The 13,288-nt window shown below is 42.1% G+C and overlaps 1 protein-coding gene across 1 annotated transcript in view; it reads right to left on the bottom strand.

Moving 5' to 3' along the window:
- Positions 1–13,288, bottom strand: part of LOC101593628 (regulator of G protein signaling 3) — a 204,278-nt gene that overhangs the window by 172,831 nt on the left and 18,159 nt on the right. Inside the window, exon 12 of the mRNA XM_045158624.1 lies at positions 11,080–11,183. Coding sequence (XP_045014559.1) covers positions 11,080–11,183 — 104 coding nt within the window. The remainder of the gene's footprint in view (positions 1–11,079; positions 11,184–13,288) is intronic.

The raw sequence follows: 13,288 nt of genomic DNA on the forward strand, positions 1-13,288 counted from the left end.
CTTTATTATTTCTATATCCTTATTTATGTCTAGTATTTACCTCTTTATTTCATTAAATTGGTATCCTATGTTTTCTTTGATTCCTTCGATTTCCTCTTTGATTTGACTTCTTTGAACATATTTATAATCATTCTTCTGAAATCTTTCTCAGGAATTTCCTCTAACTCGTTCTCACTGGAGGTCATTTCTGCTATATTAATACTTTTTGGTGGATTTATATTGTCTTTATTTTTGGTGTTTCTTGTGTTATAATGTATATATTTTTGTATCCTGGATTATTTAATGATTGGACTTTCTAGTTAGCTGGGTTTTATTAGATTTATCAGATAATCTGATGTTATATAACTTCAGCGTAGGAGCTTAAGGCGTTAGGTGTGGCTCTCAAGACTCTCAGAGTATTTATCCAGGAGTAGGAATTATGACAACCAGATCCTCTAACTGTTCCTTAGGGTGTGTGGTGCCCCACCCACACCCTTAATCCTGACAAGGAGGTTAAAATTTCTGATCTGTTGAGGGTTCCAAGTCAGCTTGTGACCAGGAGAGGCCCTTCCCTGGTGTAATCCCAGTTACCTCTGCTCCTGCTTGAGCCCCGCTGTCGGTTCAAGTTGGCATGGCCAGGTCCCTGGACCGCTGCTCTGTTTGCTGGAGCTGGACACTTGTGGGGGGGAGGGAGGCTGCTGATGCTGCTCTAGTTCTCTTGCTGGTCCACCTGTTCTTCTACCTTGTGATCTGCTCCTTCATTGTTCACTGCCGCTCTCCCTTCATGTTTCTTGAGTTTGTGGAGATGAGTGGAAGCTCCCCTCACCTGGTTTTTCCTGTGGCTCAAGTCGAGCCTGGCGGCTTTCTGGTGCGCCGCCACCACTGCCGCGATTGGCAGACCTGCTGGAGCTGCTTCTGCCGGCCTGTGCGGGCTCTGGATGCTCTGGATCTCTCCTACTTCTCCGCTGCCATTTCAATTTCCTATACATCTCATTTTTAGTAAAAGTGTGTATTTTGCTGAGGTTCTTATTGGCTTTTTCTTCCCTAGGCTGCTTTGGCATGGTACCTACACTGCCATATTAACCGATAGTTCCTCTAATTTCTTTTTTTTTTTTAATTTAATTTATTAGTTTTCATTTCAGTGAATACAGGCAGTTTGGTACCATTATTTAGGCTCATCTGTGATTTACCCCCTCCCATTAGACCCTCCTTGTTAATGAAAATGGGTCGTGCATTGTGGAGTTAGCCCCCAGTTATTAGTATGATAAGTGTCTCTGCAAATCATGACCCAACATGTAACTCTGACATTCTTTCTGCCCCCTCTTCCGCAAGATTTCCCTGAGCCATGTTGGGTTCATTTTTGGTCTGCTTCAGTGCTGAGGTGTTGGGGGCCTCCTCTAATTTCTTAATATAGGCACTTAAAGCTATGAATTTCCCTCTTAAGACTGCCTTCATTGTGTCCCAAATGTTTTGGTATATTATCATTTGACTCTATGAATCTTTTGATTTCCTTCTTGATTTCTTCATTGACCATTCATCACATAGTAGGTATTGTTTAGTTTCCATGATTTTGTGTATGCTCTATAGCTTTTTTTTTACTTCCAAATTTTTATTAACAACTTCCATGATTATAAAAAGTACCCCATGGTAATACCCTCCCTCCCCCCCACTTTCCCCTTTGAAACTCCAGTCTCCATCATACCCCTCCCCATCTCAGTCAGTCTCTCTTTTAATTTTGGTGTCATGATCTTTTCCTCATCTTATGATGGTCTTGTGCAGGTAGTGTCAGGCACTGTGAGGCCATGGATATCAGGCCATTTCATGTCTGGAGGGAGCACGTTGTATGGAGTCCTACCCTTCCTTTGGCTCTTACATTCTTTCTGCCACCTCTTCCGCATTAGACCCTGAGCCTTGGAAGGTGTGTTAGAGATACTGAAGTACTGAACCCTGCAGTCATTTCATTCTATCACCATGAGTCGTCCCAAGGTCACTGTCATCTGAAAAAAGAAGATTCTCTACCAAAAGTGAGAAGAGCATTAATATAAGGGTATGAACATTAACATAAGTGCAAACTGGGCAGTTTGATAAGCATAGTATATACATTTAGCCAGACAACAGCAGACGTTACACCCCTAGGGCTCATGACTACCTCTGTTTTAAGTTTTTTGTATCAGGGATATATTCCCTCCCATGGATGGGCCTCCAGTCCAATTAGAGGACTGTTGGTTTCCCCCATTACAGACATACCACTACTGCACCCATTGCTCTGTAGCTTTTCTTGCATTGATTTGTAGTTTGATCCCTTTGTGATTAGATAGAGCACAAGGAATTATTTAAATTTTCCTGTATTTGTTAAGATTTGCTTTGTATCCTAGTATATGGTCTATTTTAGAAAATGTTCCATGTACTACTGAAAAGAATGTATAATCTGGAGCATTTGGATATGACTTCATTCAATCCAGAGGCATCTCTGTTTATCTTTTGCCAGGATGACCTATCAATTGGTAAGAGTGGGGTGTTGAAGTCACCTACTATAACTGTGTTTGGTGTTATCTGTGAACTTAGTTCTAATAGCATTTGTTTGATGAAGTTGGGAGCCCCCATATTAGGTGTACATATGTTTAAGATTGTAATGTCCTCCTTTTGCAGTATACCTTTAATCAATATAAAAGTGACCTTCCTTATCTTTCCTAAGTAATGTTGGACTGGAGTCTACTTGTCAGATATTAGGATAGCAACCCCTGCTTGTTTTATAGGACCATTTGCTTGAAACAGTATTTTCCAACCTAAAATAGTGTCATCCTTTGTAGAAAGGTGAGTTTCTCAGAAGCAACAAATGAAAGGATCCTGCTTTTTAACCCATTCTGCTAACCTATGTCTTTTGGTTGGGGCATTGAGGCCATTGATATTAAGAGTTATTAGCCAGGCATGGTGGCACATGCCTTTAATCCCAGTACTCAGAAGACAGAGGTAGGAGGAGTGCCATGAGTTCAAGGCCACCCTGAGACTACATAGTAATTTCCAGGTCAGCCTGAACTAGAGTAAGACCAAGGTATATATTTATTTTTACCATTTTTCTTGTTTTGTAGTTCTTCCGGTTTTACCTTTGCTCTCTGGTATTAACTAGTATGTGAGTATAGTTTGTTTTTTTCCAGGTTCCTTATATGTGTGCTTTTCTTTCTCTTCAGCATGGAGGACCCTGTCAAGTATTTTCTGTAGTGCTGGTTTTGTCTTCAAATATTCCTTTAGCCTGCTTTTGTTGTGGAATGCCCTTATTTCTCTGTCTATTTGAATGGATAGATTTGTAGGATAAAGTAACCTTGGTTGACAGTTGTTATCTTTCAGAACTTGGAATACATTTTTCCAAGCCCCTCTGGATTTGAAAGTTTGTGTTGAGTAATCTGCTGTAATCCTGATGAGCTTGCCTTTGTATGTAACTTGATTTTTCTCTCTAACTACTTTCAATATATTTTCTTTGGTTTGCATGTTTGGTAGTTTAATTATAATACAGAGAGGAGAAGTTCTTTCCAGGTTTTGTCTGTTTGGTGTTCTAAAGGCTTCCTGTATTTGCATTTGCAACTCTTTCCCAATTTGGGGGAAGTTTTCTTCTATGATTTTGTTAAAAACGCCTACTATGCCTTTGGAGTGAAATTCTTCTCCTTCTACTATACCCTGAATTATTTTTTTTCAATGTATATATTCATTTTAGAGAGAGAGAAAGAGGGAGAGAGAGAGAGAGAGAGAGCATGCCAGGGCCTCCAGCCACTGCAAACAAACTCCAGATGCATGTGCCTCTGTGTATCTGACTTATATAGGTCCTGGAGAATTGAACAGGGATCCTTTGGCTTTGCAGGTAAGCACCTTAACCACTAATCCATCTCTCCAGCCCACCCTGAATTCTTATGCTTGATCTTTTCATAGCACCCCAAATATCATGAAATTCCCACTCATACTTTCCCATTAGTTTCTCTTTCTCTTCATTGAACTGTATTAGATCTGTCACCTGGTCATCTAGTTTAGATATTCTGTCCTCTCCTTCATCAATTCTACTGGTGAGATTTTCTAGAGTGTTTTATTTCACTGACTGTGTTCTTCATTGCTAGTATTTTTGACTGATTTTTCTTTATTATTTCTATTTCCTTATTTATGTCTTGAATTGGCCCCTTATTTCATTAAATTGGTTTCTGTGTCTTATTTGATTCCTTTCATTTCCATTTTCATTCCTTTGATTTCCTCTTTGATTTCTTTGAACACATTTAAAATCATTCTTTTGAAATCTTTCTCAGGCATTTCCTCTAAATCAATCTCATTCAATGCCATTTCTGATGCATTAGTATTTTTGGTGGATTTATATTGTCATGATATTTTATGTTTCTTATATTATTATGTAGCAATTTTTGCATCTTGGATTAATTTTGATGCTTGGATTTTCTAATTATCTGCAATATTATTAGATATTAATCAATCTGATGTTATATATCCTCAGGGTAGGAGTTTAAGGTGCTAGGTGTAGCTCTTAAGACTCTCAAAGTAACCACAAAAATGAACCTAGGTGTTTGGTTTGCCTGCTAGGAGAGTATTCAAGTAGGCTGAGTGGAACAAAATACAAGCAGATTCTAAAATTTAACTAAAAAATGTACACATCCAGTGAAAAATAGCACAGAGTATTTATGCAAGAATAGGTATTATGACAACCAGATCCTCTAATAAAGTCACAGTTCCTGAGGATGTGTATTGCCTACACCCTTAATCCTGTCAATTGGGAGGCTCAGATTTCTGGTCTGTAGAGGGTTCCAAGGTCAGCTTATGACCAAGTGAGACCCCTTCACTAATGAACAACAGAAGAGGAAACAAAGGCGCTATAAATCAGGAAGCAACAAATGACAAGCCCAAAATATAGCTTATTTAAGAATGGCAAATCCAACCATCCATCAAATTTAACATATAATTTTACCCTGACATGGAAGGTGCAATTAGCACTTCCAGGTCAAGCCTATGTACCAGGCTTATTACCTGGTGTAATCCCAGTTAACTTCTGGGATGTTTTTGTTCTCAAGTATGCTATGCTCCTGCTTGGGTCCCTCTTTGCTGCACTGTGGGCTCAAATGGGCTGGCTGGGTTGCTGGGTCACTGTTCTGATTGCCTGTGCTGCGTGTTGTGTAGGTGAGCTTCCTTCCCCAGGTCTCTGGTGCTTGCTGGTGCTTGCGCCGTGGTGGAGGAGGGGAGGCTGTGAATGGTAACTGAAGTTCTCCCACTGGTCCTCAGGATCCTTTTCCTCACCGGCCACTCCATTGATCCCTGCCATCCTCCCTTCACATTTCTTGAGGAGGAGGCTGGTGTGAATGAAGAATTCCCTCACCTGGTTCTTTTCTGTGGCTCAGGCTAAGCCTTGTGACTATGGCCACATGGACCTGGTTCTGCCACTGCTGGAGCCACTTCTGCCAGCTTCTGTGTACTCTAGATGCTCTGAATCTCTCCTACTTCTCTGCTGCAGTTGATAATGTCTTACACACATCACTTATTAGTATAAGAGTGTATTTTGCTGGGGTGTTTCGGGGCTTTTTCTCTCCTATGCTGCTTTGGCATGGTTCCTACGCTGCCATTTTAACTGGAAGTCCACATATGGAATTTGATTGCAGTGCCTGGAAGCCCTGGCAAGCCAATTCTCTCTCTCTCTTTCTGCCTCTCCCTGTCTATGTCTCACTCACTCATTTAAAAAAAAAAAACTAAGAGAGTATGAATAAGCCATATGGAAACCTAGTTTTCTGGACAATGTCACACCCAGAAGCCATAGATCGTTACTAGAAAAAGTTCAGTGCCAGGGATGGGATACCTTCCAGTGAGTTGTTGGCCAGGGAGGTCCCTGATGCCCCCAAACACTACAGGCCATTGCATTGCAAAGTTCTTTGTTTCCCACCAGGAATTGATGGTAAGACCCTATTGCTGAAGAATCCACATGCTTGGGCTTCAAGGTCACTGAGAAATCTTGCTGGAGCTGAGCTGATGACCTCCTCCATTAGACCAGCTGACAGAAAGCTAGAAAAAGCTACACTGCATTCAGCTCTATGGGAGAGAGAGAAGTCATCAGTGGAGATAAACAATAGTGAACACTGTAAGCCTTAAGATGGGCCAGCCAGGCCAATTGAGCCAATGGGTACAAATGGGGAAACCAATCATTCTCTAATTGGACTATAGGCCCATTCCATGGGACAAGTACTGACAACCTATGATGCGGGAGGTCATGAGCCCTAGGATGTAACGCCTGCTGGTGTCTGGCTCAATGCATATGTTATGCTCACCAAACTGCCAGTAAGCACTCCTCTTGATGTTCATACCCATATATTAATATGACTTTCACTTTTGGTTAGAGAAGCTTCTCTTTTCAAATGGCAGTGACCTTTGGGATGACTCAAAAGGCACCATAGTGCTGAGAAGATGTGACAGAGCAGTGTTCAGCACTGAAACATCTCTATCACACCTTCCGAGGTTCAGGGTCCATTTCAGAAGAGGTGGCGGAAAGAATGTAAGAGCCAAAGGAAGGGTAGGAGTCCTTACAATTCACTCTTCCAGACACAAAATGGCCTGGATATCCACAACCTTGCACTGCCTGGCACTACCTACACAAAACCATCATAGCAGGAAGAAAAGATGATGATATCAAAATAAAGAAAGACTTGAGAGAGGGAGGGGATATGATGGAGAGTGGAATTACAAAGGGGAAAGTGGGGGAGGGGAATTATCATTGTTTATTGTCTATAATTATGTAAGTTAGCAATAAAAAATTTAAAATTTAAAAAAATTTTTTGAGCCAGGCATGGTGGTGCACACCTTTAATCCCAGCACTTGGGAGGCAGAGGTAGGAGGATTGCCAGGAGTTCAAAGCCACCCTGAGACCACATAGTGAGTTTCAGGTAAACCTGGACTAGAGTGAGACCCTACCTGAGTGAGACCCTACCTAGAAAAATTATTTTTTGTTTCATGCCTTAGTCCTTAAAAACAATAACAAGCTGACCTTTAATGCCAGCACTCAGGAGGCAGACATAGAAGGATCGCCAAGACTTTGAGGCTACCCTGAAACTACATAGTGAATTCCAGGTCAGCCTGGACTAGAGTAAAACCCTACCTTGAAAAACAAACAAACAAACAAAAAAAAAAAACAATAACAAGTACCTGGCATGGTGGTGCACACCTTTAATCCCAGCACTTGGGAGGCAGAGGTAGGAGGATTGCTATGAGTTTGAGGCTACCCTGAGACTACATAGTAAATTTCAGGTCAACCTGGACTAGAGCAAAACCCTACCTTGAAAAAAAAAAAAAACAATACTCCCAAAACCCAAGTTAGAGGTACCTGAGACTGGGATTCTGAGTATTTATGAGTGTCACTGAAACTGCCCACAGACTCAGTCTCTTAGAAACTGGAAAGTTAGGCTCTTCCTGGTTAATACAAATTACATACATACATATATACTTACATACATACATACATAATGTAGGCCCCATCTCTAAAAGAAGCCATGTCCAGGAAATGAGAAGAACACAGAGGCACATCATGGGGTTCCCATAGGCCAAATCCAGCTCTACCACTACAGACATTTCAGAATTTCAGAGAAGAGATAAAAGGGACCCAGAAAACAGATGCTAAGAAACAGGGGCTGGAGAGATGACTCAGCAACTCAGTAGTCAAAGATGCTTGCCTGCAAAGTCTGACATCTGGGCCGCTTGACTGTAATTCCCAAGTACCCATGGAAAGCCAGAAGCACAAAGCAGGGTATGCATTTGGAGTTTGTATCTGCAGCAGTAAGAGGCCCTGGTAACCCATTCTCTCTCTTAAATATATAAATACTGCGGCTGGAGAGATGGCTTAGCAGTTAAGGCACTTGCCTGCAAAGCCAGAGGATCCTGGTTTGACTTTCCAGGACCTACATAAGGCAGATGTACAAGGGGGTGCATGCATCTGGAGTTTGTTTGAAGGGGCTGGAGGCCCTGGCATGCCCATTCTCTCTCTCCCTCTTTCCCTTTTTCAGAATACACACACACACACACACACACACACACACACATACACATACATATTGAGAAGCTGGATAGATGACTTAGTCATTAAGGGGCTTGTCTGCAAAGCCTAGGGACCCATGTCCAATTCCCCAGTATCCACGAAGCCAGATGCACAAGGTAGCACATGCATCTGTAGTTCATTTGCAGTGGCTGAAGGCCCTGGTATGTGCACTCAACCCCCCCCCCCCCCGCTCGCTCTCTTGCTTTCTCTTTCTTCCTCCCTCCTCTCAAATAAATAATTTAAAACTATTTTAGCTGGGCTAGTGGCATACACCTTTAATCCCAGCAGGGAGGCTGGGAGGCAGAGGCAGGAGGATTGCCATCAGTTCAAGGCCATCATGAAATGACATACTGAATACCAGGTTATCCTGGGGTAGAGCAAAACCCTACCTCAAAAAAAAAATTTATTATTAATTAATTTTTTTTAAATGTCTTCTCTGAGAAATAGAACATGAGACTTGATTGACAGGTGATTGTGTTTAATCATGAAAATTATTCTGCCCTGGAGAAATCACCTATATGTAAAGGGGGTCAGGCTTTTTCTCTTATTTTAGAGGTAAATAGAAATGAATAAAGAAAGCAGGTCTCTAAGCTCAAGTCCTGGTCAAGGCTCCCCAGAACATAAGTCCCCTCTTTTCTGTCCTATGCTTGATCTTGCTTGTTCTTGGGAATGCCAAGCATCCTGCTCCAGTGAAGGCCTCCCCAGGTGAGGCTTGAGCCTATTCCTCCAGGGACGGCTCACTATCAGATCCAGAGGACTGGTTCTCATCCTCCTCATCAGCAGTGGCCTGAAGAATCCTTAGCAGCTTGAGCTCAGGATGCCATGCTGGTTCAACCATACTTTCTGAAATATCCCTGGGGATCTTCTCTTGTCTGGCAACATGGGATTCCACCATAGACTCCTCCAGAAGATAAACATCCTTGGAAGTGGATCTGTCTGTCTCAGACACATCAGAACCTAAAAGAAGACCCAAACCATGAACTACACCTGAAGACTTTGCCCAAATAACTGTGACAAGTGGAATACAGAAAAGGAATGGCTTGGGCTGAGGGGATGGCTCAGCAACTAAAGGCACTTGTTGGCAGAAGTCTGCTGGTCCAGGTCTGGCCCTGGTTCAAATCCCCAGTACCCATATAAAGTCAGATGCACAAAGTAGCACATGCATCTGGAGCATGGTTGCAGTGGCAGTAGGTTCTGATGCACCTTCTCTCTCCCTTCCTCCCTCCAACCCCTTCTCTCCTTGCAAATAAAATAAAAATACCTGTTTTTAAAGGAAAGGAGCTTTCAGAAGGTTAAAGATTATGTCCCCTGGGAGGTAAGCCACCCTGGTTAACACTAAGTCAGCTCTCCCTACCCTCAGTCACTTACTAAGGTTCTCCACCCTAATGACTTACTTTCTAGGAAGGTGAAGACATCCGAATAGTACTCGGAGTCGTCTGCCACTGATCGTTCTATGGTAACCTAAAATTCATCAGGGTAAGTAGAGAACATGTGAATCAAGACCTTAGGAAACTAGGAAGATTTCTCTAAAAGATGCTGTTCTTGAAGAAATTAACATGGAAGATAAAGACCCACTTCCTGAAACTGAAAACAAGCCACCATCATGCATTCTTTGCCTTCCATGACCCACTTAGCCCCATTCCCAGCAACAAACTAAGGGCAAGACAGCCTCTGGCAAAGGCTGCAACAACTCCTCCCATTCCTGGATACATAAGCTGCTCCTCTCATCAACAGATGTGCTCTATTCCCACAGTTGTGAATGTGAACTAGACTGTGGCCTCTTTCACTAATAAAAGGTGCCAGAAGTGACACTATTTGAGTTCTAAGCCCATCACTTAGGAAAGTGGCTAGGGGTAGTACTGCTTACAATGCTGTCTTCTAGGCACAAAATGACCTTGATACTCATGGTTTCACAGTACCTGACAGTGCCTACACAAGACCTTCATAATAGGAAGAAATAATGACATCAAAATAGGACACTAGCCAGGCATGGTAGCACACGCCTTTATCTTAGCACTGGGAGGCAGAGGTAGGAGGATCCGTGAGTTCAAGGTCACCATGAGACTACATAGTGAACTCTAGTGAGTTCCAGGCCAGCCTAGGCTAGAGAAAGACCCTACCTTGAAAAACCAAAAAAGAAAAGAAAACTAACTAGAAAGAAGGGATTCCACTGGGCGTTATGGCTACACCTTTAATCCCAGCACTAGGGAGGCAGAGGTAGGAGGAGTGCTGTGAGTTCAAGGACACCCTGAGACTACATAGTGAATTCCAGGTCAGCCTGAGCTAAAGTGAAACTCTACCTTGAAAAACCAAAAATAAATAAATAAATAATAATAATAAATAAAGAAGGGATTCAATGGAGGGTAGGTTTAGGAGGGAGGAAATATGAGTAGTGAGTGGGAATTAAATTATCATGGCTTATTGGCTATATTTATGGAAGCTGTTAATAAAAATGTTAAAAATGGGGCTGGAGAGATGGCTTAGCTGTTAAGGCGTTTGCCTGCAAAGCCAAAGGATCCAGGTTCAACTCTCCAGGAGCGGATGCACAAGGTGGCGCATGCATCTGGAGTTCATCTACAATGGCTGGAGGCCCTGGCATGCCCATTCATTCTTATTCTCTCTTTCTCTCTGCCTCTTTCTCTCTCTCAAATAAATAAATAAATAAAAATATTTTAAAATGAAAATAACTGGCTATCAATAAACATAACTAAATCACATAAAGAGGCTTCATGGAAGAGATCCATGCAACTTACCCAAAAGGCCCTACCCAGTGGTATTGACTATCTTGTCAACCCACAGATTTTTTAGAAACAATGTATCTTGTACTAGGTGTGGTGGTAGAGACCTATAAGCCTAGCCCTCAGGATGCTGAGGGAGGAAGAACCAATAGTCTGAAACTATTCTAAGCTATAATCATGAGGACTAGGCCAGCCTGAGAATATAAAATCCCTGCCTTAAATAAGCAAATCACCCTGGCTTGTATCTGGGGTGTTTATGATACAGAAAGAGGTAACTGAAACTGGGCCCTGGTACAACACACTCACCTGTTTCAAGGTGGTTCTTTGTGTTTTAACCTGCTGCTTCTCAAGCTCCTGCTTCTGTTCAAGCTGCTGCTGCTGCTGCTGCTGCTGCTTGTCACGTTCCTGACCTGGTAGAATTCTGTGACTTTGTAACCACATAGTCAATTCAATCCTCTTCTTATTGACACACCCATACCCCACTGTGGAGCTACTAGTTGACCCTAAATTGATTTCCCATACAAGACAAATCTCTTGCTTGTCCAAGGTGCCATTCCCTTGGTGGCAAATGAAGTAGAGTTAGGTCTTTAAAATTCCCTTTTTGTTGTAGAAGGGTTTTTTTTTTTTTTTTTTTTTTATTTGCAGGAGAGAGAGAAAGAGGCAGAGAGAGAATGGGTGCACCAGGGCCTTCAGCCATGGCAAACAAACTCCAGATAAGTGTGTCTCCTTATGCGCATGTGTAACATTGTGTGCATGCATCGCTGTGTGTCTGGCTTACATGGGATGTAGGATTCAAACATGAATTCTTAGGCTTCACAGGCAAGCACCTTAACCACTAAGCCATCTCTCTAGCCTGAGTCTTTCTTTTTTAATTGATACACGGTAAATATTGACCTCTACTGAGATTCCATGTAATGCTTCAACACATGTATATCCTGTGTGAGGCCTTCTGAGTTCTAGTTTACCTATACTATAACCACATCTGCTATATAATAAAGATACAAGTAAAAGTGTATGAAGACTCAGGATTCCTCAAAGAAATGTCCAAGGTAGGCACTTGCATATAACAGCAGCCAAAGAAACTAACTATAGACCAATTGTGATAATGTATTACTGTTATACCAGCTCTTAGGAAGCAGAAGCTATAAGATTAAAGGTTTGAGGAACCTGAGTTACACAGTAAGTTCCAGCTTAGCTACATGGTGAGACCCCATCTAAAAAGAAATGTAAAACTCTACTTTTCCATTTGTGAATACTCCTCTTGAAAGAATGTGAGTCACCCTCCTAATGTTCTACCCCTAATATACCCATCCATATTGGCCTCTGAAAAAATGCTATAGTTTTAGTTCTTTTGAACTGGCTGTTTTCCCAACCAGCTCATGAACACACTAATCCTTTCCTTTCTCAATCTCCTTTTCTAAACAAACATCTTCCAGACTTCTACCTGAAATATTCTGCTGCAAAAGAACACTTTTGTTGGCTCCCTTATCAGCACTGGTTCTTACCTTAGCTTCCCCCTGGAAGCTTTAAAAGATAGCAAGGCCTGATTCTCAATGCCAGAAATTCTGATTCAATAGGTCTGTGGTTTAACCTAGGTGTTGCTTTACAAGCTTCTCAGTTGGCCAGTTTAATTATGCTGTCTAGGTGGGCACCACTGACCTGGGGGATTGAAGGTTAAATGGATTTCCAGTATACAAACCCCTATCTATTGTTTGGCCTAATCTACCACTCTACTTTAACTCCCTTAACCCACAGCCACACTGAACTGCTAATGTTTCCTGAGTAGCCTTGTTTATTCAAGATGTCTTTGTCTAGGCTAGTCCTAATGCCAGGAATTCTTTTCCATATCAGGAAAATCCTGAATCACAATTTAATTCAAAAGTCATCTCCTATAATGAAACCCTTCTCAACTCAGGGAAAACAGGCCACAACTCTAAACCATAACTCAGAGGGGCTCTCCAGTCACCCAAGCAAAATAATACCTGCTGGAAGCATCAAGAAGAGGAATAAAAGGCAACAGAATGGAACCTTGGGAGTGGTAATTGTCACCTGCATGGGGACTAATCTTGGATAAGTGTCCTCCTACCCTGGCCCCTTCTATCTCCCATATGAGGGTCAGGTTCTTAGAACTTTGGGTTAAAGTACATCACTGATATCAGAGTGGGCACCTGAGCCCTTGAATTCTACAGCTTATGGTATAGAGCTCGAAGGCTCTTGAAAGACAGAGTTTGGCTAGATAGCCCAGGCTGACCTTGAACTTGTTGTTGTTGTTATTGTTGTTGTTTTCAAGGTAGGGTCTCATTCCAGGCTGACCTGGAACTCACTGTGTAGCCCCAGGCTGACCTCAAACTCACAGTAATCCTCATACCTTGGCTTCCTGAGTGCTGGGATAATCACAACATCCAGCTCATGACCTTGAACTTTTGATCCTCTTGACTCAGCCTCTGGAGTAGTACACTATCTCTAGTTCCCACTGTTCCTTTCTAAGGCATGACTTGAAGAAAATAAGACTATG

Source organism: Jaculus jaculus, chromosome 1 (assembly GCF_020740685.1).
Source record: "Jaculus jaculus isolate mJacJac1 chromosome 1, mJacJac1.mat.Y.cur, whole genome shotgun sequence".
NCBI lineage: Eukaryota > Metazoa > Chordata > Mammalia > Rodentia > Dipodidae > Jaculus > Jaculus jaculus.